The sequence below is a fragment of the Syngnathoides biaculeatus genome, chromosome 22, assembly GCF_019802595.1.
Source record: "Syngnathoides biaculeatus isolate LvHL_M chromosome 22, ASM1980259v1, whole genome shotgun sequence".
NCBI lineage: Eukaryota > Metazoa > Chordata > Actinopteri > Syngnathiformes > Syngnathidae > Syngnathoides > Syngnathoides biaculeatus.
The window spans coordinates 2,546,786-2,574,555 of record NC_084661.1 but is presented as its reverse complement, the minus strand read 5'-3'; the positions used below and the strand labels follow the sequence as shown (position 1 = coordinate 2,574,555).

At 39.4% G+C, this 27,770-nt stretch overlaps 1 protein-coding gene across 2 annotated transcripts; it reads left to right on the top strand.

Moving 5' to 3' along the window:
- Positions 1-226: 226 nt before the first annotated feature.
- ipmkb (inositol polyphosphate multikinase b) lies at positions 227-27,029 on the top strand. 2 transcript variants are annotated; one of them, XM_061810550.1, is made up of 8 exons: positions 1,115-1,227; positions 11,953-12,019; positions 12,104-12,119; positions 14,335-14,420; positions 15,170-15,266; positions 15,431-15,603; positions 19,618-19,699; positions 21,597-27,029. In XM_061810550.1, exons 4-8 carry the CDS (start codon positions 14,403-14,405, stop codon positions 22,358-22,360), a joined length of 1,134 nt encoding a protein of 377 aa, XP_061666534.1. In that variant the 5' UTR covers positions 1,115-1,227; positions 11,953-12,019; positions 12,104-12,119; positions 14,335-14,402; the 3' UTR covers positions 22,361-27,029. The 2 variants fall into 2 exon arrangements, with proteins under 2 accessions (XP_061666533.1, XP_061666534.1); XM_061810549.1 differs by lacking the exons at positions 11,953-12,019; positions 12,104-12,119 and having other exon boundaries at positions 227-1,227.
- Positions 27,030-27,770: the final 741 nt, after the last annotated feature.

The following is a 27,770-nucleotide window of genomic DNA, read 5'->3' as shown; positions in this document are numbered from 1 at the left end:
TGTCACAACGCAATACTTGATTTATTAATCCACGTCTTTTTTAGAATAATTTATATGGCTTCTATCTGTGATCAACCCACTCAAGACTTCCATCACTGGTCATTTAATTGTTAAACGATTATTGACAATAAATGGTGAAGCAATAAAGTTCGTCGAAAAAAAAACCCCAAAACATTTCACGGCTGCCGTAAAGGGGTGAGTGTATGTTTTGCGACAATTTGAAATTGTCGCGACACATCAGATCACGTCACTTGAAGCAATAGTAAAGGTCCTAACACTGCAGCTACGCTAAAATCGCTATCAACATTCGGACGACACCCTTCTAGTAATTGCGGTACGTTTTAATTAATCGTTGTTTTTGTAGTCTGCGTTTTTTGCTATGCGCCTAAATACGTACCACTGTAAATTGAGAATGTTTCGCAACATTGCGAGTCAAGAGGAAGAACTGAAGCTTCCCGAAAAGTGCACAAGTTTATTGAAAATGGGTAGCATTATTTGTTCACGATTTTGAATATGTCACATTTAGATTGTTGCAATATTATGCAACCGCGAATAGTGAATAGGGAATTCTCGTCGTTATTTAGTATGTCGCACACAATCCTTTTTTTGGATTGTTGTATTTTGAAACCTCTCAGCGGAAACGGTGCTTGGTTCGCCTGTTAATGACGCTTTCGGAAGTGGGATGTGGCCAGATTGTATTTATGCTGCTGCTCAAGATATGATAATCATTGAATCAGCGCGCCTCGCCAGCTGTGCTTCACTGCGGGTCACAGCGAGGGTAACAGCGTTGCTCCCCGTCACTGAAATCGCTACCGGGAGGCGAACGGAGCCGCTGTGTTTTTGCTTTCGTCTGGATTGGACTACTTCCCAAAAGACTTAACAACATTACGCCCAAGCACTTTATTGCAACTGCATCCAGGGCGTTGGTTACATAATAAGTATGTGAATCCATAGTGTTATTTTGAAAAATATGTATATTTGAGTTGAGGACGAAGATAACTGGGTCTCGTCGTTGATTACAAATATCGGCAAGTCAGCATCATCAAGTGATGATGGAGTCCTCTATAGCCCTCGGGGTCAACATTAGCCCGTGTATTTCTCCCGGTGCCTCCACTAAAGAGGTGAGCGGTCACCGGCTCGTTGGAACACAAGGACCAGCGCACCTGAATGGTTGCGTGCCGCTGTCACATCAGGTCGCGGGTCACAAGTATGGAGTGGATAAAGTGGGTAAGTAAAACTTGAGGGACAACAGGTGCACGCCTGAATGACTATCATCAAAATATGCAAGATCAATGTTTTTTTTTTCTCTCTGTCGTTTACATATGACTTCTTCAATGACAGTATAATGAGACCTATAAAATAATTATTACAATGATATACAAACAGTAATTCTAATTTCACAGTTGTTTATCCCATCTCAGTTTTATATGGATAAATGTCTTACATGCTGAAACAGCCACGCTCAAAGTGTTATTTTCAAAAAAATATTCATGATTTAAGATTGTAGACTTTCACAGTAAAGGCATTTATTATGGACAAGCAAATGGTTTGATTGGAATACAATCACATCATCACAATATAGATGTAACGATAAAGACAAACTGCCTAATAAAATCATATGGATTGAACACAAAAGGTTGCCCTTCAGACTGCTGATTCAAGTACAGTAAATATTACACTCTTGTCTTTACTTGTAATAACAGTAAAAATGTGCAATGTTTCAGACACCTTCACAAAGCCATACATATATCATTAATAACCCCATTCATTTTGGTGTCTGCTATTGTGTGGATGCAAAATGGCTGCTTCATGGTATGGTAGCATTTATTGTCAGTTCTCAATATACTGTATGTGGAACATACAAAGGGGCAAAATCACTTTCCAAGAGGCCACTGTCACACAAACAATACAAAGATAAACACAACTGACCATAGTACATAAAAGCATAGACACATCCATTCATACATGCTCTTTTTGTATGAAGCGGTTATAGATGAAAGACTAGGTCTGGAATCGCCCTTCACTAGCAGATCATAGACGTTGCGATCACAGAGTGCGTGACATCACTCCCATTCGCTACAAGCTGAGCTCAAAGTAAACAAGCCGTAGAGTCCGCTGTTCGTTGGCGAGTACTGCAGATACACATTCAGAACGAGTGTCTCAATTCTCCAGTCCTATCAAACTCCACATCACTCCTGAACTCCTTCGGACCACTTTGCAGATGCTCCTTTCAGCTCAGCTCACCCCCGCCATCTGTCCAGCCGTAGGGCACCATGGTAGACAGTCCACGATCTCCAACATTTCCGTGCCTGTTGCAAGAGTATTGCCTATCAAGGTGCAAAAACAACACAAGGCGACAATCGACTGCTGTAAACTTGTTGAAGATTGGGCGCAACCCTGAAGCACCAACTTTTTCCTTCAATGCCTCAACCCAAAAAAAAGGGAACTCTGAAGACACTCAGATGCATATGTTAGTTTGCATGAAAAAGGGCTAGTAAATAATGGGACAAAAGTGCTGTATATTCTAAAATGTCATTAGCATCTTTATAAAACATCTTTCAAATTATGAACATTCATTTCGGCAACCTAAGTGTAAAGACATTTTGTAATTAGTAGTTAAAATATTACCTTTTTTTGTCGGGGAAAAAAATGTGGACATTTGATGGATAGAAACTGCCAACAATCTCAATACTAATTTCTGTAAGGTTTATTGATTTTCAAAAGGAAATTCACCGGGCCGAAAGTGAGGGTCTTACTCATTAGTTAGATGCCCTGACATTAATCAAATGTGGCTGCAAAGAAAGGACTTGAATTTACTGCAGAGCAGACCTCTTCCAAAGCCACATGATACCGATTTGTATCAATAGTTTTTCCACCTTTCCAACAGTGATGAGCAGCAAGTAGTTTCTGCTGGCCTTCAAACACCACGAGAAGTACTGACGTACAGTAACCATTTAAATTCCATTAGTTTCATGAAATTGTATGATATCGTTCCCAAGTCTATTCTCTTCATTTCACAGCTTTTCTCTTTGCTACACTGCTTTAAGTACTTTTTACGACTTTTAGATTATTATTTTGTCCAATGAGATTTTAGCTTCGATGTGCAGGCAAGTGTGGTCAATCTTCCCAGTCCCCTCAGAATCAGTAGTGCTGAATGATTTAATATGAACTAGTATTTCAAGGTATTGGGTACTCATGATACCAGTCACTGGAACTTAAAATTCATCCACTTCTAGCCCAGCCTCCCAGTAACTTGAATATTTGACTTTTATAGCCATCAATGGTAGTGAATGAGTTCATCCATATTAACTAAAAAAAAATAATATAACATCAGGCAAGTCCTCCTCACCAGGAGCTTGACACTACACTGCAGCGGTTTGGCAGTTCAGCGAATCATCATGTGCGTCAGAAAGAAAGGTGTCTGTTCACAATTCTCTGTCATTGTTTTCATGGAATTCTTTTGGGGTCGAAAGTACTTGCGGTTTGCTATTTGGTATCAGTGAGTACTCAAGAATGATTACTCCTACTGGTATTGATCTGAAATAGTCTTATTGAACACCCCCAATCTAAACTATATTACCTATGGGTTTATTTCTTTAACCAATCAGATTTAAAACTGAGCCTCACGTAACCAACATGCTGATCCTCGATGAAGTCAGTCCCTCCTACGGTTGGTCAGAGCACATCTTATTTCTAACGTTGACAAGAAATGATTACCAATAAATGGTTACCCACAACATGTATTTTTTTTTTTTTTTTTACTTAAAACAAACCACAGTGACGTATGTAATGATAGTCACTGGTGTCGCAATTTCTTGCTCATTGCACAGTTGGCGGAAGGTGTCTAGTGTTCTATGTGACAGAAGAGTCTCCGCAAGGATAAAGGGCAAAGTTTATAAAACATTGGTGAGGCCGGCCATGATGTACGGTTGAGAGACAGTGGCTCTGAAGAAACAGCAGGAAGCAGAACTTGAGTGAGCAGAAATGAAGATGTTGAGGTTCTTGCTCGCAGTGAGCAAGTTTAATAGGATTAGAAACAAGCTCATTAGAGGGACAGCCAAAGTTGGATGTTTTGGAGACAAGGTTTAAGTGAGCATACTTGGATGGTTTGGACACGTTCACAGGGGAGTGTGTATATTGGAAGTGGAGGAAGGACCTGCCAGGTAAAAGAGCGAGAGGAAGACCAAAGAAAAGGTTGGTGGATGTTGTAAGGGAGGACATGAAGACTGTAGGGGTAAGAGAGGAACATGCATGAGATAGGCTTACATGGAAAAAGATGACACTCTGTGGCGACCCCTAACGGGACAAGCCGAAAGAAAAAGAAGATCAAAGGGTCCTTGAGTGAAATAGTGAAGCCCAGTTACTCCCAATTGTCTGTCATAAGTGTGTGATTGACCTCTGTATGTATAAACACACAGCTGGTAAAATACATTTTTTGAATAAATGACAATCACAACATTAATATTACCTATAGTGAATGTCAGATGGAAATGATACGTATTGTGGTTTTGAAAGATGTGTAGTGCGCAATAATGAACAGAAAGTCATCTTGATTCATAGCAAATTGCAGCATTAATAACAGGAATAACAACCCTTACAGGTGAGGGGGGGGTCCACCCTTCCTCAATTTGGCGGCTCAGCAACTCCGTGATACACCACTGACTAACATGCATGTGATATGGTGTTCACTTAGTCATAAGTTCCATAGACACGCTATATACTTTAGTTGTTTGTGCTGGGACCTTTAATTGTAACACATTGTATTAAGGTGTGAACTCTTGTTCTTAAAGGTGTTAAGAAATGAAATAAAAAGCATCACACCGCACCACTCATCAGTCAATCTAACTTGTGCCACATCATGGCCTCTCATCTTGTTCCAGTGATTAGTTGTTGGATATTGTCATTTGCATGTGTCATTTGGTAGAAATTTTCATTTATTTATTTATTTTCAAGACAACTATCTTGCTCAAAAGTAAAGTGTCTGTTTTTAGCCCTTTGTGAATTTTCAAATTGGTGCATAAAGGAAAACTTTGCACAGCTTACATCTAAACAAAAGACTGAAAATGTTTAAATGCATAAATAAATTAGTTGAACTCTTTCAGACAATTTCGGAGATAGGGGTTTAAAATGTAAGACTTGATTTTCTTACACTAAAATCTTTTTTCAGTTTTTTTTTCCCCCTTCACTAAAATAAAATGCAAAGAACAGTAACATTTAAAACTTGGAGAACGTGTCCTAGGAAACACAACACTTAATACATTTTATATAACACTTGAAATGTTCGACAACAACATCAGCAACTTAAAGCTTCCCCCCATACATTTAAAATAAAAATCATGTCACGTGACAATTTGAGTAGAAAATGTCAAGAATCTGTGGCACGGTGGAGCAGCTGTAGAGACTTGACCTCACAGTTCTGAGGACTGCGGTTCAAATCTTGGCCCCGCCTGTGTGGAGTTTGCATGTTCTCCCCATGTGCCTGCGTGGGTTTTCTCTGGGCACTCCGGTTTCCTCCCACATCCAAAAAACATGCAACATTAATTGTCCCTAGATGTGATTGTGAGTGTCAGTCACTCACACTTGAAAAATATACGAGTGTTGTCAGTCATGCCTGCAAATATAAAGTTACGGTTGTGGCCTACCAGTCATGCGGGTGAAGTTGTGGGTGTGTTTTCTGTTTGTAATTATGAGTTTACCCCTTTAAGAGCGGAGGGGGGTGGTGTCAGGTAAACGAGGAAGTAAAAGTATCCTGAGCAGCAGCTTGTGAGAGACCGTGTGCTTCCGTGTTGGAAAAAAAAAAAAAAACATCAGGCTGTAGTTCACTGCGCTGGATTGGTTTTGATGTTCGCTGAGTGTGCGCAATGGCGCAGCTTAAAAGGAACAATGGTCAAGACTACACAAAATAAGCAACGTCTTCCAATATCTATATATTTCTACTCGGAACAAATTTTCCACGCATGATTTTTCCTGCTCGACTGTTTAGATTTGCGAGTGCGATGGCCCGTCAAATCATAGTGACTGGCGTGTAAATGGTTGCTTGTTTCTATGTGCAATATAAATCTCCATCATTTTGTAAGCCTTTGCCATTTATGGTCTTTTCCATTCACAAGACAAACTGCATACAGTATATGTTAAACTTACCTGACGTTAACTGACAGACGACATAGTGCCCCCGTTAGTAAACTAGCACCTTGCTGTTCACGTTTTTAGTGTAAATTGTGTATGAAAGCAGACTACAGCAGCTGAGGGTGGGTGTGTGTGCGTGTGTGTACATGTGTGTATCGATATATATATATATATTTTTTTTTTTAATCCGCATGATTTTTAAAAAAGTATTTACCAATCAAACTGCTAATCACTGTTCCCCACTTTTTGGTAGAAATGATTGCAATGTACTGTGTCGTTCTTTATGTCAGGACACTCTGGTCAGTAATGTGGAATTGTTTGTGTTTAAGAATATGGCAAAAGTATGGTTCAATAAGTGCACATTTATGTTAAGGAAAGTGTTCTTATTTACCTATCCAATCATTATTGGTGAACAGCTATGAATCAGTCAATATTTTTCTTAGCTCATATTCGTATATTTAATAAACAATGAAAGTCACTCTTAACTGAATCAGTATTCTCATGAACATAAAGCATATCAATTATTAAACTGGTCTCAAATAAAATGTGTTTTCTTTGAGAGGGATACCTGCTTGTCTCTTATCTGTTGAAACAAAGCAGCATTGAGTTAAGCAGCATCATGTTATCTTCGTTTTATGACTGGGCCTGGTCTCGAATAATTATTAACACAGCACGCATACATTGAAGTGATAGTCTGCTACACAATGGTAAGTAAAGAGTGGAATCCTGCTTATCCTGTATTGCTGCTCTGACAGAACATGATAATACTCCTCCCGTTGCTCGTTTGCCTCGGCCTCCATAGGTATTGTTAAAATGTGCTCAAACAGGAACTAATATCGGGCCCTTGAACGATAGCTTCAAGCAGCATTCCTATTCTTGAATGGCTACATGATAGCTTTCATAAAGAGAATTAAAATACACAATAAAAATGGTTGTACTACTTTTGCAGTATTAGCAACGTTGGTAGGTACATATCTTTTTCGTGTCTACATTACATTATTTGAATACAGGCTTGTAGTCATTGAGCGCTAAGTTTGCTGTTTTTTTAAGGTACGTTAGTACTTCACACAGTTCTAAAGACCTGTTGAAGATCTTTGTGAAGACAGGAGCAGGTTGGTCTGTGCAGACTTTGAGGTAGGACAGGTCTGGCTATCGACAGGAAGTAGTAAGACTGGAGCTATGGTGTGGCCAATACAACCTGGTGTTGAAGACTCTAAAGACTTTAGAAATGATTGGGGACTTCAGGAGGCATCCGTCACCACAGCTGCCCCTGACGCTGTTCAACTATCTTGTGTCAACCATAGAGACTTTCAAGTTCTTGGGAATTACAGTCTCACAGGACCTGAAGTGGGAGACAAGCATCAGCTCCATCCCTAAAAAAGCCCAGCAAAGGATGTACTTCTTGTGGCTTGTGAGGAAGCACAGCTTGTCGCGAGTTGGTGAGACAGTTCTACACAGCGGTCATCCAATCAGTACTCTGTACCTCCATCAGAATCTGGTTTACCTGGGACACCATTTATGTCCAGCGCCGATGTCTCGGATTTATCCTAATCTGATGAAGAAATAGCAGCATTGGTTGACCGGGAAGACAGAGGAATACTTCCATACATATTTGAACCTTATTCCTCAGTCTTCCCGATCAACCGATACTGCTATTTCTTCATCAGATGAGGATAAATCCAAGAAATCCGCGCTGGGTATAATGGTGTCCCATGTAATCGAGCGTTTGGAACGGCATGCCCATGTACATCATGTGACTTGCGAAAATGGCAGTGCCCCTGAAAATTCGTAATTGTCGACAAAAATCTTCTAAAAATACTATTAAATGAGAGGGGATTTAATATCACATAGTCAAAATAGAGTACATATTACATGACCTATTGGATACACTGTTCATGCAAAGCACTGGATTTCTCCTTTAAACCCTCGGGTTTTTTTTAAAGTAAAGAAAGCGTATCAAACATGAGTATAGATGCTGCAGCAAAGAAGAAGACAAAAATGTATCACTTTCATACAGAATGGAGGTGGCCTTTTTTTCACAATGTCATTTTCGAAGTGCGTTTTCCTCATCTGCCAGCGTCTTATTGTAATACGAAAGAAGGGAAATGTGGAGCGGCATTTTCGAACTGTTCATGGAAAATATAACAAAGACTTTCCGCCAAAAAGTGAGCTGAGAATGAGAAACGTGAACGAACTAAAATCCCAATTGGCTGGTGTAACGATCTGAACGATCCCCCGTGCCGAAAAATCTCCTTGTGAGTAATGCGCATGTGTTACTAACGGGAATTCTGGGTACGTAGTAGACGCGTACTGGGAAATCTCCCGGTCTCATAGTTCCCCTTCTTCTACATAGAGGGTGTTAACATAACATCATATCAATCTTTATGCGAGTGTAGCCCTAACCCTAACCTAACCTTAAAACAAAAGTTGATAAAAAGATATACACATATATGTACTTGTGCGGCGACAAGTTGTCGAATGGCACATGTTGAAGAAGCATGGATGTTTCAGACTGCCCTGAAGTTTACAAAATATATGTGCATGAGCATTAATAGACAGGCATGTGCATTAATCACAAGGAGATTTTTCAGCATGGGGATCGTTCAGACCGTCACACCGGACAGCAGTCACATTTCACACAGCATAATTCAACAGCGAAAGCCGCCACCGAAGCATCTTTCCGGGTTAGTCACGTCATCGTTAATAACAAGAAGTCCTTCCAAGAGATGGTAAAACAGGCATTCAATGAAGCAGTTGACTCATTGTTCCGATCTTTTAAAAATAAGGCGAAAACATTATCTTCAAAAAAAGCTCTGCACCTGTCAAGGAGTACATGGTGCTGTGAAGCCATGGCTGATAATTTAACTAAGCAAATGTGGAAGGACATTGGAGATTGTGGGTGTTTCTCACTGCTATTGGACGAATCTGCTGATGTGAGTGACACGCCCCGAGTATGCGTTTTCATTCGTACGGTGCTTCGTGATCATGATCGTGAAAAAATTTCATAATTAATTGTGTTGTGTTGTGCAATATTGGCTCATGCAGTTATACAAGGGACACAAACATACAGTTACACATAAAGAATACTCAATCTACTTTAAAATAAATATGTTTTGCATTTTTGTAGTGGGTAGATCTTTGTGACTTGGTCATTGTATTTCATCATTGGTCATTCTAAAAAAAAAAAAAAAAAAAAAAAAAAGACGTCAGCATATCATCCATGTCGTTGTTTAATCCAGGTGGGGCAGACACGTCGATCGCATGCCCGTAAAGGTGCGTTCTAACAAGCTGACCTTCTATTTCATTCTCTATTATGAACAGCCCCAGACACACACACACACACCCACCACACAGTCCCAGCCGATCACAAGAGGCTGGCTGTTGAAAAGTAGATCTTGGGGTAAAAAAGTCTGGGCACCCATGTCGTAGACTATCATGATTTGTCACTTTAACTGCTCCCTTTGCACAAATGTCATTGCACTGGTCTCTAACGGCCAATCAGAATCAGCTTTATGTGGCCAAGTGTGTAACAACACACAAAGAGTTGGTCTCCGGTAGTCGGTGCCGCCCTGGTATGACATTCACAACAAAGAACACACTAACAAGAACAAAGAACAAGACATATTCAGTTACAGATGAGCAAGATGCAGTCTTCATTTAGAATAGTTTAGAGTATGTCTACACCCCACATTATTTTAAAGCCCAAGTGTCATCCCTATAAACATTGTAAAATAGATTTTGTAATGAAAAATACATATAACATTATTCACTTCAATGTCTATACGAAAAAATAAATGAGAGCGGAGAGCGCGTTATCCATGCGCAAAGTTGCAGAAGTGTCATTCTACGATATCAAAGTGGTCGCCATATTGGCTGCATCCTCTGTAAGTGACATCACCCGGACATTCGCCAATGAAAACACGCGTGCACCCTAACTATGAGAGACGAACACGTCCCTTCTGACACGGAAGCTCTCTTCAAAAAGGAGAACACCACACAACCGAGTGAAGTTACCGGGGCAATATTACACTATTGTTTTGAGCCCTCAGGGTAATATTACGCTATTGTTTCGAGCCATATTCAGATGATATGCAATCATGGCCAAACCGCATCCCCATCCAATCCGCTTCCGCGGCGGAGATGAGCCATTGCGACTCATCGCAGCCGGCCGGTGTGGCTTATGACGGAGCTGAGCCGTACTGCTTTAGGGGGGTGTTCATAGACACCGCAGTACGATGAACAATAGTCAGCCGCTTTACTCCGCGTACGCTGCTGAGTGACGGATTCTCGGCCGGGTTCTTCAGAGGCGCCCCCGTCCGCAAAGCCTGATGTGCAGCCTTCGCAGAAGCTGTGACCGCCGAATACGGCGCCTCAGCCGGTGTGGCTGATTTTCGGCGCCATGGTGGCATATAATGGAGCCGAGGCATGCTGCTTTTAGAGGGTTGTTCACAGCCACTGCAGTACGCGATGAATACTATCGAGCCGGGCGCATTACTGCGCGCACGAGGCTGAGTGAGGCATTGTTGGCTGGGTTCTTCAGATTCGGCGCCGTCCGCGCAGCAGCCCGACGCCGTCCGACGTGCACATTGACATATTTCATATGCGGATCTTTTGTTACGTTATGAGAGACCGATTACGTGGTCCGCCCAATCTATTATTTTTTTTTGTAGCTGAATACACACCTACCTGTGATTTGGAACCCACAAAGCTCTCGTCCTCTGCACCCTTGCAATCCCTTTTTCACAATGAACCGGGTCTTTTTCAAACTTATGAAGGGTAAATCCATTCTCCCGAGTGTTCAAACAATGTCCAGCAATGCAATGAGCCGGCATTTTGGCTAACACGAAGGAACAACGAGCTAAAACTAATGGAAACAAACAAGTCCACTTGGGGGTGCCGCTGTCCTTTACATCACTTCCTGCTGCTTCTCGAAAACAAATCCCTCCAGAGGATTTTCATGGCGGGAGTTACAAAAAGCTGTATACGTCAAAATCATGCGCCCATATTGGCTGATCTTTTTTCATCAATAACATACTAATAAACATCCATTTCATGACAGTAGCCCTTTGAGTTTGTACAGTGCCCTTACCCATTCAGTTTCCATTATAGACTAGTGCAATTCCAAAGGAACTGCGAACGGGTAAGGGCACTCTGTACAAGCTCAACATAATGTGGGGCGTTGACCCACTCTTACCTGCTCTAAACAAAGAAGACTCTGCATCTTGCACAACTATAACTCTTATAAGGAATACTTCCTGTTAATTCAATGAATGTCTGTTGTTCTTTGTTCCTGTTCATTTGTTTGTTCTTCTTCTCAGTACTCGACATTAATGTCGTACTAAAGGTGCACCTACTGCCGGAGACAAATTCCTTGTGTCCTATTACACAGTTGGTCATTAAAGCGGATTCTCATTCAAATACTGATTCTGAATCGGAGTTAAAAACAAAAAGCAAATCCCTGGATCCTTTTGACCTTTGGATTCCTTAAGTCTGATGTCCTACACATAAGAAAACTTTTTTTTCAACATGAAACAAAAAAACCTCAATCAAAATATTTGAAGATAAATTCTCTTTGTTTCGGGCGGCACGGTGACCCAGCTGAAAAGTCCTGGCCTCACAGTTCTGAGGTCCACGGTTTGATTCCGGCCCCGCCTGTGTGGAGTTTGCATGTTCTCTCCATGCCTGCGTGGGTTTTCTCTGTGCACTCTGGTTTCCTCCCGCATCCCAAACACATGCATTATTTGGAGACTAAAAATTGTTCCTAGGTGTGATTGTGAGCAGGACTCTTGTCTGTCTCCATGTGCCCTGCGATTGGGTGGCAACCAGTTCAGTGTGTACCCTTCCTCCTGCCCAATGACAGCTGGGATTTGCTCCAGCACTCCCCGTGACCCTGGTGAGGATAAGCGACTCAGAAAATCACGGATGGATTGATGCTTTTCATTGTAGATTTATACGTCGTTTAATCTTTTTTTTTCAGCATTAACTATTGATTGGTAGGACAACACTGTTATCTAACAGTTTTTAAGTTATGTAAAATGTAACTACAAAATCTGGCGTAAGATTGATAACGCAAAAGGGGAGGTTGCTGACATTGGAGAGGAAGATGCACGAAATGGGCTTGGATGGAAAAAGATGACACGCCGTGGTGACCTCTAACAGGACAAGCCGAAAGGAAAAGAAGAAGAAGAAGAGTACAATCTGGATACAAATTATGCAGCATTCATGTCAGCGTCATTGATAATTTACTTGTAATTACATTTTGTGGTCATAGGTATGAAATATGGCCATAACAAGCTATTACTTCTTTAGTTAAAAAAAAAACAAATTACCAGTTAGTTTAGATATACCATACCTTATTCAAAGCCATAAACGTTCATAATAATAATAAGTCTTGATAAGGGATAACACGTTCACCGTTCCGTGTGTAAACTCAATCTCCAACAGAAGCAGAGTACATAAGAATCTGCATATTTCTTCCCACACATCCTTCAGCACGACTGCTGAAATGAAAATGTAGTTATAATCGTAGGAGTAATCAGGACACCCCAACAATAACAGGAGGAGATTGACTATTGTACCTGCTTGCATTACTCACACTGTTTACAGTAATACACAGTATGGAGATTTCTATGTATATTTTTGTCGTTCAAAGGAGAACTATAGTCCTTTGTCAGAAATAATTTACACAAACATCGATCTTAAGTGTGGTTGTGGCTCCATGCCGAGTACTCTATACAGAATAGTGTACACATTCCCGACCTGGCTTCTTCCTCTTCCATGTTCAACTTGATATATTGTGTACTATTTTACAACCTGTGAAATACAGTAGACTCAACTAAATTAATCAATTTGTTATCAAGTAGTCATAGTAGTAAAACTGGACCTGATAGATTTAGCTTTGGGTTCAGTGAAATCTGAAACAGGAAGGGATGTAAAATGATTTATTTTATCATGTATCATATCTTATGTCCACAATGTTTCATCTGGTCAGATGACTGAATATTTGTTAGAGTTGTAAAACACATCTGAATATGACTGACAGACTGAAAATTGTGTGTTTTTGCCTACTTGACAGTGTGTGGTTGACCCCAAATATGTTTAATTTAGTCATGTAAAGTGCAGTGAAAAAGTTTTTTTCCCCACTTCAATGTTTGAGATCATCAAACAAATTTAAATGTCTGACAAATGTAACCCAAGTTAACTTCAAAAGCTCTTTTAAATGCTGATTTCATTTATTGAAGGGAAAAAATATTCAGTTTCCTGGCCCTGTTTGAAAAAGTAATGGCCAACTTCAAACAGTACAGCTCATTCAGGACATTGTTGAAACACTTATTTTTTTAAATACCCCATATTACACTATACATACCCCCAAATTCCAACTTTTTCCATAGATCACATTTTTTGGGACAAAAATTCTCAAATTAGGGCAACAAATTTTGATATTTTTACCCCATTCTTCCACATTTCTGACTTGATTCAAGCCATTGCAACTTCAAAATGTTAAACTCATTCAGGACATCTCGGAAACCAGTTTATTACGTTCCATTAAATCCTACTTTTACAGAATTACACATTGCTATACTTAATTGGTAACTTAAGTGACAATTTCCATAGTTCCTCTTCCAACATTACGCATCTGCTTCTTACTTCATATTGTTGCGCTAATTCAGGAATTTGCTTTTAATTTTCAGGTTGCCATTCAATCCTATTTGTGAATATCCCCAGTATTGGCATGTTATTAGCATTTCACTTTAGAACTTGTTTAGATGGAAAATCGTCATTAATTGCACAAAATTTTACCATTACCACATTTACTACATTTTACTTAATCCTATGACATTTCAGTTCAGCGCCAGCTTTTCAAGATTTACACACAATTTACATGTTAATTGTTTTGTCAAGTTCCTTTTAAAGTTATTGCCGTGTCTGCCGAATTGTATTGAGAGCAGCCCAGACAGAGGCATGTGTACTGCTTTCTTAGATTACCCTAAAGTTTGACTTCAATTTTATGTTCAGCTACAATGAAGTCACATTTCAGGATTGTCACCTTCAACAAGCGTTCAAGCAATGGAAGGTCTATATTCACAAATTATATATTTGAATCCAACAATAAGAAGAGACATGACTTAATTTATATAACTCCGTGTTTCTGTCACCAATTGCATTAAAGGCATCAATCTTCTGAGACCCATACTCTGTTTGTTGAAGGGATTCTGCAGCATCCAGATGGAACAGTCCTAAAGCAACTCCAGCCTCCACCTAGAGGACCAAGGGAGATGCAGTTTTACAGCATGGTGAATATGCTTCTGTGCGATTTGTGTTTTTACTCAACTCAGAAGGGTCCAGCGCAGGAATGCCTAAATAATAAATCCGCTGGTGCCTTGAAATACAAGTGACCTAGCTTTTTTTTTTTTTCTACTTTGAGTTGGCGTAAAACTGTGCCAAACAAATATGCGTTCATCTAAGATGACACGTTGTGGCAACCCCTAACGGGACCAGCCGAAAGGAAAAGAAGAAGAGTTGGAAGTGTAAACTTGAGATACGAGTGCTCTATAGTGGGAGTGACCTCAAATAGACTATTGTAATTTCTCATGTATAACATGTCCTAAAGTATATGTACCCCCAAAGTTAAGCTAAAAAAAAATCAACACCTCTACCAATGTACAAAGCGAGTGAATCAATAACCGCGAATGCCGCCATCATCTTGAGAGTTAACCACACTGTTAAAATGATAGCGGTGGCCCTGAGGCATTTTAACTTTGCCAAGTTAACAGCCCTTTAAAGTTATCCAAGTTTTTGACAACAAGGTAACGCTGCCATTAAAGTTAACGGTTGGTTAAAAAAAATAACCAAGTTTAAAACAACTGGGTCTGTACATGTGTATATTTTCTTAAAGTCAAGGCAAATGACTCCAAACTCCACTTGATATGGATTAAAGTGATCCACAATCATTGTAATTGTTAACAGAGGTTCGGTCATTCCCTGTTCTAGAGTGCTTCCCCAGCACTCCCATTTTCAGTGGCCTCTTATTGATGTTTACCAGGTATACGCAGAGGACTGCTGTGACCCTTGCCTTCTTGAGCTCCAGACCCATCTTCCAAAATATTACGGCACCTTGTCCTCTCCTGAGGCACCTAATGGTATGAGACTCAGTTTGCAAATCTGCTTAGATGTGTAAGTGAAAATATACAACACAAGATGAACTTGATGGCTACAGCCATAATTTAGTGATAGACAAATGATTCGGTTGAAGCAGCAGTTTCAATAGATGGAGGCCATGAATTGACTGCTGGTTCATTTCCAGACGTGTACATGAAGCTGGAAGACGTGACTCGACACTTCATCAAGCCGTGCATCATGGATGTGAAGCTGGGCCAGCGAAGCTACGATCCGTTCGCCTCGCAGGAGAAAAGGGAGCAACAGATCAGAAAGTACCCACTGATGGAGGAGATAGGCTTCCTGGTCCTCGGCATGAGGGTGAGTGGGATATATAAAGTCTCTTTTGAAAAAACATTAAGATTTTTTTTGAAGAACGCCTCATTCTTTAATATAGAAATATACTGTATTTTGGTGCAATTTCATAGTAGGGATACCTAAATAACACTTTGTAAGCATTGATGAAAAGGACTAAATATAAATAAATATATGTTACTGCAAGCTTCATTCGTAGCTAGCAAAAGGGAAAACAAAGGTAGTGGGCACAAAATTAGACAAGCAGTCAGTCACTCTCACTATTCTCATTGAAATACAGCAGTGATTCAGTTTTTAGAAACGGGAATAAATTGCCACGTTAAGTCCGATGTATTGTCATGTGTATATTGTAATTGCTGCTCACACGGACATGCGATCGCCCAAAATTGCTTTTGCGATTGGCGTATTGAGCACTCACGCACTATAGACTGTTTTCGACCATGTGACTACATCCAAGGCACCTGGCCGTGTTGGATGGGTTCACTCTACTGACGCGCTGTTCGCTCTAATGCTTTTGCATATAGACCGAGAGTTACACAAATGTTTGTAAGTCTGTTAAAAAAGTGACGGATGATTGCTAAAAAGACTTTGGAAAGTTATCGGTGCTCATTAGATGTTGTTTCAAGAAACCGTTACGATAAGAAGTGTGCTTTGAATGACAATATCGACTCATATACCTCGGAGAAACACAAATGGAGCACACAACTGTGGGCGTCGGTAACCTATCCAGACATCGTCCACTATCTCCTCTTCTCGACAAGCGCTTATACCATGGACCAACTAAAGAATTAGAAAGGTCTGGAGGCCTACAACTAATTCATCAATGGCTAGGTTCATGATGCGGCGGTATCCATTGTAAGCAACCTGTGTCTACACACTGCTAATAAGGTTAGTGTACCGCACAATGCAATATAAATACGTACTACGTGATTATAGTCAGCGTTGTGTTAAATTATGTGGATTATAACAACGAAAGAGGTGTAGATTATTATTTTTGTTTTTGTTACCGAGAGAGAGAGAGGTTTGACCGGGACGAGTCCCAAGTGGAGCTGCACCTTTTTCTCCACTTCCACGGCTACATTTTCAACTCAACTCACGAATAAGCTAGTGGTGGGGTAACTCGTTTTTGCAAACTTATTATAATAAAACAGAAAATGCAGATTTTGGAGACATGCATTGCATTCACAAGTATTGTGCTTGGCTGCTAGATCGACTCTACTAATACAAGACCGCCACAGTTGTCACCGTTTGGTTAGCGGCTACCTGCTCCGTTTTCTCGCACTGGTTCTTGATCACAGCTGGCAGTTGAACGAAAGATGCTTTACAACGTCCATTTGAGCAACCGATAACATAGCAGTGCTCCCCAATTCATATGCCTTTCTGAAATTATCCCTGCTTAGTTACATGTGTTTGTGAATTCACCACACCAAGATGGCGCCCACGTTCTAAATCGGCAGGTGTGTGACGTCAGTCAAAAACAGTCTATACAGAGAGCCTTGTGTTCTTCCCGGCAAAGTATTTGAAAGGAAACAATCAAATCTTGTTTTGGGTTTGATGAATCAGTATTACAGTGTGCCAAATCTGTACAATTATGTCTAACTTGTTGCGAATACTAAAATCTGTCAAAATTGTATTTTTAACTATATTTATCCCACCCGAAATGCGAGTTGAGGCAGTGTTCAGCATGTTCACATAACACATGCAGTTAGTCAACAAGTGAAAAGCTAAAACGCATCATTTTATTATCTGATTTCTAGCTCAGCATGGGTGGGAGAAGAGAGGAATGACTGATAGGACATCTTATCTTTTTGAAAGGAAACAAATTGTTCAGTTTCACTCAGTTCCTGTGGGTATCTGTTGTATGCATCCTTATTTCCTGTTTGGTTTAAAATATCTTCAGTTTACGAATGCAACAAATCTTGCGGTTGTTACAATTGTGTAATATGTTTTATGGAGAGCTTACAATGTTTGGGTCAAATCACAAGCACTAGCACTATCTTGCTAGGTTACATAATGTTTTGTTTTCTGCTTGCAAGCCATATCTTTTTAAAAGTACATGAACATACCTCAAGCGAATCTTACATTATCACATGTTTTTTCCCCATTTCCTTCTTAATACAGCTGGCGCGATCCAATTATGTTGTCATCCCCACGGTAACAAGTGCAAATAGTCGCGTTTGAATTGACCAAATAAAAGCTCACTCATTGTAAAAAAATGGGATGTGGTGGTGTCGGGGATACAAGATTTTTTATTGTAGTAGTATGACATACTGGAATTGTGAAAAAAAATTGTGTTGTAGTGTGATCTGTGCATTACATGTCGGTCAGCCGTCTTCTCTCTCTTTTGTATTTTTTAGATAACTGTATTGGCCGTCAGATATTTACAATACTATATAAAAAGACACAAACCATTAAAATACTACGATTTAAAACTAAACAAGCTTTTGAAATCAGATATGCTAAGCACGATGGCGGCGCGGAGTAAATGTCTTTTGCGGAACCAATCAATGATCTCATTGATCGTATAATCAAATTATAACATTAAAACTTGGGAAACCAGCAAAAAATTGTTGTTCGATTCTGACCAGGCCGATAAAAGTCTAGGTTAATTAGATATGGACATTTCAGTTTTCTTTGCGCTTCTAGTTTTCATCCACTGTTTTGGCCAATGGTAAAATACCGTAAATGAGTCATTTATATCTAATGTGGTCAATAACGGTAAAGACATAGCCCACTGAATTTAATGTTGAAAATCAATTACCGCTATTCTCATTATGGGCATTTGAAATGCTGGCAGTTGATAACCATTGAAAAGTCATAAATGTTTCTAATAAAGTAATAGTTTTTTTAAGTTTGAATGCCAAAGTAGTTCTTCACCTGATGTGTGTCCCAAATTTTCTAAAGATGCTAAATACATTTTGGGATCTATAGGATGTTTCTCCTATTCCATTCTTTCTTACTCAAGTTGTCTTTACTGTTAATCCCTAAAATCAATATGGGCCTTTTTACCATTACTACGATTGAGCAATGACAAGAGTGTACCGGGTTAAATGAGTAGGTAGGATTGTTTTTGCACTTCTATCTGCCGAGAAAAGCAATGCAAATTGTTCATCCATCCATTTCTTAGCCACTTATCGTTTCCATTTTGCAAATCTGTTTTTTTCCCCCCATATTTCTGTGGTCCACGTCCATTTGCTTTGCCAATAAGGATTGCCTTTTTTGAATGCTTAAAATTGTAAATCATCACAAATGTTTTGCTAAAAGGACTAAGTGTGGCTGTTTAAAGGTCATGTATTCTGGATATTTAGACCGCCATAGACCAAAGACCAGCTTGATGGATCTCGTGAGGTCAGTTGGTGTTTGATAAAGATGACATACTGTGGTGACCCATTACAGGGCCAGGCAAAATGAAAAGAAGAAGAAGCGTGTCTCTCAAACATGGAAGCTGTCAATTTTATTTCCAAAAACACCTTGGGTTTGTCATACATTGGCCGGAAAAGTCCCCTCTGACAGCTACTTCTGTTTGACACAGTTTTATATCCACTTTGTCCATATTTGGCAAAGACCTCCCTCTTTACTCTGATTGGTTGCCCACGTGTAAGAGACCCACTTAAGAAAGCACGCGTTTATGTAGACCGCTGGCAGCTAGGCGGTGGTGATGATTGCTCTTTTGGCGAAAGGGTTGCAGAAAGGACACTTTTGGTCAAATCCACTTGTTTTTTGTGACTATATATCATTACCATAGCATTGATTGCAGTTGATTTTGTGCTTGGGCGATATAGACGTAGTTACACTATTAAACAACTAGTTGCCGTCCATCCCACAGTTTATGGTCTCGGTTGCCACAGAAAGTTAGTGGATTACATTTTAAGTATTTTTCATTCACTTTAACTTTCTGCCAGCCATAATAATAATAATCAGATAGATGGACTGATGGAATAAATTCCTACTTGTGGAATCTAATGATAGTATTAAATATGTAGCATACTCTATTATGCAATACATTTTCTCTTCCGGCAGGTCTACAATCTGTGCAGTGACACTGTTGACACATTTGACCAGCACTACGGGAGGGGACTTTTGAAGGACACCATTAAAGATGGTATGTTTGTGTCTCATAAATTGTATAATAGTACACGTTATACTGTAACATATCCAATTTTCAATGAGATTTGCAAATGCTTAAGCAACAGAGTGAGTGTCCTCACTTGGCAAGTTATCGTTTACCTGCTTCTGTGTTAGTATTCTACGTCATCACCCCATGTCACCAGCGCGCATCCACATGTATGTACAAAGGCAATCTATTTAAACTTTCAAGTCGTTTATATTGGAAATCAAACGTTTCCATTTACTGAACGCTTCCAAAGGGCGTGGGCGGGGTACATGCCAGAAAGTAAATGACGACAGACTGTGACGACACGAATGTCAATAGATAATACAATTATTAAACATTACACATATCTTGGGCTGATTTTGTCCCTATTTTGCACCTTCCTGACTAAAGACATTGAAAATCCACACTATTTTATGTCTTGTAAAATTATCTGATAAAATTATCCTTTGTGTGTTCAGAGTGATTTGTCCCGAAATGTATTTAAATACCTTAAATATTGAATCTTTAACATTTGCGACCGAAAATCTTTGTTTGGGGTAAGATGGCGAATGATTTAGTGCAGGGGTCTCAAACTCTGTTTACCTTGGGACCGCTGAGCCGGGACGCGGCCTTGGGGCACATGCGCGTGTGAGATTTAAATCAGAAATTGTAAAAAATCCAATCTTCTCAAACATCTTTTTTATTTTTCAATAAAGTATAAGGATGCTGGTGTAAACATGTTGTGTGCAAAACTAGTAATAAACTTCTCCATGGCAACGCCATTGTAACTTTCACTCACTGAAAAATGTTTCTCTGCTTGCAGCAACTTGTACTGTATTTGTTAGTCTTTTTATTCAAGCCACTTCAAGTAAGATGACACCATTTTGATTAAGGCCATCAGTTTCCCTAATATCCTGCCCTATTTTTCAGGATTAAATCTTTCCTATTTCATGTCCACTGGCGACGTTCCCACCCTGGCCCACTTGGTGGCACACCAAAAGGGATGTCATGAAATGAAGCATTTAACCTAGCAACGTCTCCCACTTTTAAAAAGCCAACTACAAATGTTATTTTGCATTTCTGGGGCGGAAAAATAATCATGCAATGATATTTGTTTATTGTATTTTTAAAACCACACAATGAAAACAAAAATATAATGCATTAACCCTCATTAAACTCTGTTTAATGGATAAGAACCACGTTATTATTAATAATAAATTAACTGCAGCTACTACTATTACCGTTCTAACTAGATAATCTGTAGATGCCAACACACGTGACCCAAATGAGGATAAGCAACAGAGAAGATGGATGAATGGTTGGATGGATGTAATTGCAGTGTGGTCTGCAGCTATGTCAATGGGGCCAGCTGTTACATGGAAAGAGAAAGAGAAGTCAGGGCCATACGTGGATAGCATATAGATGTGGATGAGCTCGAGAGTGAAAAGAGGTCCAATGCATCATGAACGTCCTGTGGCAATATGACCAAACAACTAGGATGTAATGATTCGTCATGGAGGTCTTAATTGCAACTGGACCTCATATTGGTACTCCAATTCCATACATACATTATCACATACAAAGGGCAGAAAATGCATAGCTTAGTTCATAGCACCGTGACCGCTCTGTTGTTGTACTGCAGAATTCAAACATAGGGAGTGACACACATTACCTATAATGACTATGATTTGAAAAATCCTTGTGTGTACATCTATTTCAAAGTACTCGTTTACACTGTAGTCACCTTATCCACCTTTTGAAAGACTGAATGTAGATCACTTTTTTTTTCTTCACCCTTCATGAGGTGTATCTGAAGTGCCACTTGGGAGTTTGTGTCATGCTTCATGTTGTGTAAAGTGGATGTACCTGCAGTTCCAACATGGCGTTTTCATTTTTTCTTCTCCAGGCTTGGCAAAATTCTTTCACAATGGTGTTTGTCTGAGGAAGGACGCAGTCATCGCCAGCATTTGCAGAGTGCAGAATATCCTTCACTGGTTTGAGTCTCAGCGTCAGCTCGTTTTCTACGCCAGCTCCCTCCTCTTCGTCTACGAGGGCCTCCCCTCTTCGTCCACCCCGAACACCTTCCCCCTCATCGGCACCCCGGCGAACAGCCCGGCTACTGTCGACAAAAGTTGGGATGGGGAGGATGTCGGAAGACAGGAGGAAGGAGAAAAGATTGAAAAGATGGCAGAGTATAACAACAACAACAACATTCAGGGGGCGGTGCCCTATGATTGCACCTTAGACTCTAATTACACCAATTGCAGGAAAGGTGGCCTCCATCTTTGTGCCAAGGCTCACCTGAAAGGCAGCAGTGGAGATGCTGCCACTGTGGGCACAACACCTTGCCAACCAGTTTCTGTCGCGAAACTGCCACAGCAAGACAACTCTACGTGGTTGTCTCAACAACCACCAAACGGAAATGCAAACAAATCCCAAATTCAAGGGAAGGGTGAGGATGGAGAGCACAGGAAGAGCAGCAGGAGAGAAGAGGGTGTTGTGCAGGGAGGAGGGGAGGCAAAGCGCTTGAGTGAAGGCACGGCGCAGGTGGCGGTCAAGATGATCGACTTTGCCCACGTTTTTCCCAGCGAGAGCCACGATCATGGCTACATCTATGGCCTCAAGCACCTGCTGACCGTATTGAAGCAGATACTCTCTGATGACGCTTAAACCCGTCCTCTCTTGACCTGGAAGTGAACCACTGTCTTTGCCTATCTGTCCAGTCTCCCTCCTGGATCTTGGAACCATCATCTTCATCGTCATCATCTCACCTGATTGTTATATGTGTTAGTGATTGTTTTCTAGTGGAAGTCACAAAGGCTGACAGTTGTCGAGATTAGCAGCTCTCCATGCACTAACCAATCCCTTTTGAAGGCATTCGGACCCTTTGCTTCAGTCAGCGGGGAGGGCCGCTGACTCTCGCATCACACAAGCTCCAAAATGTGACCCTACATTTGAAATGCACTGGATTTGACAAGTCTATTTTTATATTGAGGCCACTGAGGAGGGGAAAAGAATAAAATGAAACTATTAGGATTGTGTTGTATATCAGAACATCTCAAATCCTGAGTGAGCCAGAGATTTTTATGTATTGTTTATACTATAGTAATTATTTGATACTATTTATAGAAGTTTTAGGTTTTAGATTTGTGGTTGATTCTGTGGATGCTGAGAGACAAGCTTTCACTGCCATAATCCATAAAAATATTTTTGGGGTCATTATTATTATAGTTTGGGTTATTTTAATTTATTTTATTTTTTTAGCTGCAGCACCACAACCTTTGGCATTGGTGGGCTGCTACCCCCAAAATTGCTTCTAAAACTCTTTTGCACACAAATTACAAAGGCCAAATCAATAATGGAAAATGCTAAATTCTTATTATTATTTTTCCACCAAGAGGTTCTGTTCACAGTTTCAATAATACTTGTAAGAAAAAAATGGCAGATTTTTTTCTCTTGTATTATTTTAACATCCACACATTACAAAATCACGCCAAAAGAAGTCATTATGTTCAATCAAACATACATTTAAAAACAAAAAAACTTTGTGTCAATTTTTCTCCTTTTTCTTTTGCCATGTTGACATCTCTCAGCATTCACATTTGATTTTTGAGGAAATTTCTATTTTTCAAAAAAGATGTCTTCCCAAATTCCATTTCTGCGTGATTGACTATACAATAGCACAAGGAGCAGTCATAAAGTAATGAGACTAATTTAATGTAATTTACTAATAATTACAACAAAGAAAAAGTAAAAAGTTTTTTTGCAGTTGGTAGTATAAATACATTTTTGTAGCTTTATTGAAAGAAACTTGCAAGCCTGTCATCTCCCTGTCGGTTATTTTTTAAATGAGGTCTTGTTGGATGCCTATCAGAACCAGAGAGCTGTGAATGAATTTCTTGCTTAGAAGGTTCCAACCCGCCCCCCTCCCAAATAAAAAAAACTTAATGTTTCTGAACTACAAATCAGGCCTTTCTAGAGAAACAATTATTCACTGGTTAAATTAAATTAGGGTCCTTACTTTCTGACTGTCCCTCCTGTGATTTGTATTTGTCGATAATACTCGTGATTATTTAGTGATCCATAATGTCCACTTGGACCTTAAAACTTTATCCTGCTGTTGCCATTAAATAACATTGGAAAAGTCATCAAAGCAATACAGCTTGCTGGAATGTTGAATAATGAAAATCAACTGTAAATACAAGAGTCACTTGATTCATATTTTGGCGCTGAATAACAATTATTATGAACTGGATGTGCATTATTTTGGTTCAAAGTGCATTTTTAGCAGCTCTTCTACAAACAACCCACCAACTGGAATTTGGGTTCCCTGAATCCCATAAATGGCTTTGAATGCAAATTTTTCAATCTTCAACTGACACACTTTACTTCCACCCAATTTCTAGACATTGAAACTTGGGCTGTCACTTTGTGGTTTTTTTTTTTTTTTTAACCCATGTCAACAGGGATCTAACTCAGGTAATTCACACCAAGAATACATGCAGTAGTTACCAGGACGCCATTTTCATCTCAGCCAGATGATCCTCTTGCTGACTCCAAATGGTCCCTCTAGATGTTTTAAGTTCATGTCATCCTTTTTTCTCCTCTTCATCTTATGAATTGCAATATGCATTTTGCCGTGGTTTTGATAACGGTTAAACCACCCGAACACCGTTGAAGTTGGGACATTGTGTTTAACAAAAAAAAAAAACAATACAGTGATTTGCAAATCATATTCAACCTGTATTTAAATTATTTCACTACAATAGAAGAGAATATATATAATGTTCAAAGTGATAAACCTTTGTGTTTTTAGCCACTAATCATTAGCTTAGAATTTCATGGCTGCAACACATTCCAAAAAAGCTGGGACAGGTTCATGTTTACCATCGTTACATCACCTTTTCTTTTAAGGACACTAATTGTTGAAGCTTTGTAGATGGAATTCTTTCCTATTTTTGCTCGATGTACAACCTCAGGGTCTCCTTTGTTGTAATTTACTCTTAATAATGCGGCACACGTTTTCAAAAGGAGACAACTATGTACTGCAGGTAGGTCAGTCTAGTACCCAGATTCTTTTATTATGAAGCTATGCTATTGTAATGCATGCAGATTGTGGTTTGGAATTGTGTTTTTGAAATAAGCAAGGGTGTCCCTGAAAAGAGCAGTGCTTGGATGGCAGGATCTCCAAGACCTGTATATTATGTACCTTTCAGCATTAATGGCACTTTCACATATGTGTAAGTCACCCATGCCATTGGCACTAACAGTCCCATACTATCAGATTCTGGTTTTTGAACTTTCCATCCATAGTAGTTCGGATGGTTCTTTTCCTCTTTGTACTGGAGGACACAACGTCCACAATTTCCAAAAACAATTTGGAAGTCGTCGGACCACAGAACACACTTCCACTTAGACTGAGATGAGCTCAGGGTCAAAGAAGCCGGCGGCATTTCTGGGTGTTGTTGATAAATGACTTTTGCTTTGCATAATAGAGTTTCAAGTTGCACTTGCCAATGTCGTGCTGAACTGTACTGACATTGGTGTTCTCAAGTGTTCCTGAGCCCCTGTGGCGATATCCCTTACACATTGAAGTCAGTTTTTGATGCAGTGCACCCTCAGGGATCAGAGGTCACAGGCATTCAATGTTAGTTTTCTGTTTTGCACCTTAGATGCAGTGATTTCTCCAGATTCTTGTTCACAAAGAGGTGAACCTCACCCCATCTTTGGTTGATAATGACTAAGTGATTCAGGGAACCCCCTTTTATAACCAATCATGGTACCTAGCTGTTCTCAATTAGCCTATTCACCTGTGGTATGATTCAAACCAGTGTTGGATGAGCATTCCTCATCTTTCTGTCATTTTGCCACCTGTCCCTGATTTTTTTTTAACATGTTGCAGCCATAAAATTCCGAGTTGATTATTTGCCAAAAACAAAGCTTATCTGGTTGAACATTAAATATCTTGTCTTTGTAGTGTATTCAATTAAATGTAGGTTGAAAGTGATGTGCAAATCATTGTTTTCTACTTTTATGTTTAAAGCAGTGCCCCCAACTTAATTGGAATTGTACATGCCTTGCTGTCACACACCCTCCTTCAAGTCTAGTCCTTGTTATAGTTCTATCTGCAACCTTGCAATCCCACTTTAATGATAGAAAGTAAAACGAGTCCATGAGAGTGTAATGCCCATGACGCAACATAGCAACAGGCCCATCTGTAATTTTTGCTGTCAGAAAGCGGTACAACTAAGGCACCAAAGCTAGTTCTGATACAGGATCTAAGGTCACAACTTTTACGTCAACTTTTAAGATTGTAGTAAAGAAAGTTTCTCTGCGAGACAGGAATGGAGAAAGACAGCAACTGAATGGACTTTTAGTGAATATGTCTCGTGTTGGGCATTGTGTGGATGCTTAGAAATGAGTCCTTTGAAACTGTCAAGGCAACTTAAGTGAATTAATTCCCTTTTTTTGTCCGATTTTCCCAATATTTACAGTTGCATACTATTTATAGGTGTTTCTACGTAGATCCATGGACTGACACTGCACATATCCTCCATAGTGTACGTTTGGTGATATTAGCCAATGTAATGCAATGAGTGACAGATGATTGATGTTAACCCAAAGCAAGCTTGGTCAAGACCAAACTTATCTTGACACTAAAACTATTTGGAACCAGTGAGCTGATGTGAAAACAGGCACACAAAAGAAGACCCTTGTTCTTAACTCCTTTGATTTCAGTTCCTTAACTTTGCTGGTGAAAGAGCGTCTCCTGTTGTTCCTTTCACCAACAAACTTTTTTTTTTGGTATTTTTTTTAAATGTAAAAATAAGGCTGTTGATTGTGATTTTTAAAATTGCTGCTGAGCATTTCGCTTCCATCGTTGAGATCATAACTGGCTCCTTATTATGTTTCAACACTGCAGGCTGCGTTAAATGTATGTACGTATGAGACTTACTGCACCACTTTGATTTAAATGAGATGCACAGGCCTTTGACAGTTTATGTAGTTGGACAATTAAACATTGTAAATATTTTAATTGATTTTTACTTTAACTCAAATAAGTGCATTTTTATTTGATCCTAAATGCAAAAAGACAAGCTGAATAATTTTTTTTGTTCCTTTTCCTTTTTTTTTTTTGTCTTGTTTACAATTTTTTCCACCTGTACCTCCTTTATGTGGTCTCAATTATTTTTTTTTTGTTTGTTTTTGTGTTTTGTACATTGTTCATTCCGGCAGCTTTATAAATCTCTTGTTCATTTGGCTTGCAAGCTAAAAAATGTCATATCATGCATATTTACACAGGGAATCATTAATAAATTATTTTGTGTAATGACTATAATGCAGCTTGTTACTAGTGCGTAGAGTCAGATAATCAGGCTGAGGTTCATAGGTGGGTTCTTTTTCCAATATTGCAAACTTTTTTTTCAAACGTTTGTTGAAAGGGAAAAAAAAAAAGTTACATCTAAATGCGTCCTTACAAAAATCACACTAATAAGTTTGTGCTTTAAACAAATATTCCACATTCAACAATTTACCTGTTAATTCCCATGGGAAATTTTTCTCTTTTTACATTTTACTTGCGTTCCTCATGGCCAATTTTGATTTTGCTTTAAAATATTTTCACATAGTGGATTATGAATTAACTCATTAACTTGTCAGATATACAGTACAGTGCAGTGAAAAAGGTATTTGTCATGATTTTTTTAATGCATTTGTGAAAAAAGTAATTACCTCCCTTGTTAAATCATGAATTAATTGTGAATTATCAGAAGTTTTAGTTTTCACAGATCACACCCAAGCCTGGTTACCTCCAGACCTTTCCAATCAAGAAACAACTTAAACAGAACCTGTCAGACAAAAACAAGTTGGACAAAAGATAAATGTTTTAAAAAGCAATTATATCACACAATCTAAACAAATACAGTCAAAAACAGTCAAGAAATAAAGTAATTACAGTGAAGAAAATAAGTATTTGAACACCCTGCTGTATTGCAAGTTCTCCCATTAAGAAATCATGGAGGGGTCTAATATTTTCCTCATCGGTGCATGTCAACTGTGAGAGAGATAATCTAAAAAGAAA

Bases quoted from the DNA above. Each gene is read 5' to 3' on its own strand.
- ipmkb (XM_061810549.1), top strand. From the start codon at position 1,050: ATGATGGAGTCCTCTATAGCCCTCGGGGTCAACATTAGCCCGTGTATT. The intron at 14,421-15,169 runs GTGAATATGCTT...GATGTTTACCAG, and splicing joins AGATGCAGTTTTACAGCATG to GTATACGCAGAGGACTGCTG. The intron at 15,604-19,617 runs GTGAGTGGGATA...CTCTTCCGGCAG, and splicing joins TCCTGGTCCTCGGCATGAGG to GTCTACAATCTGTGCAGTGA.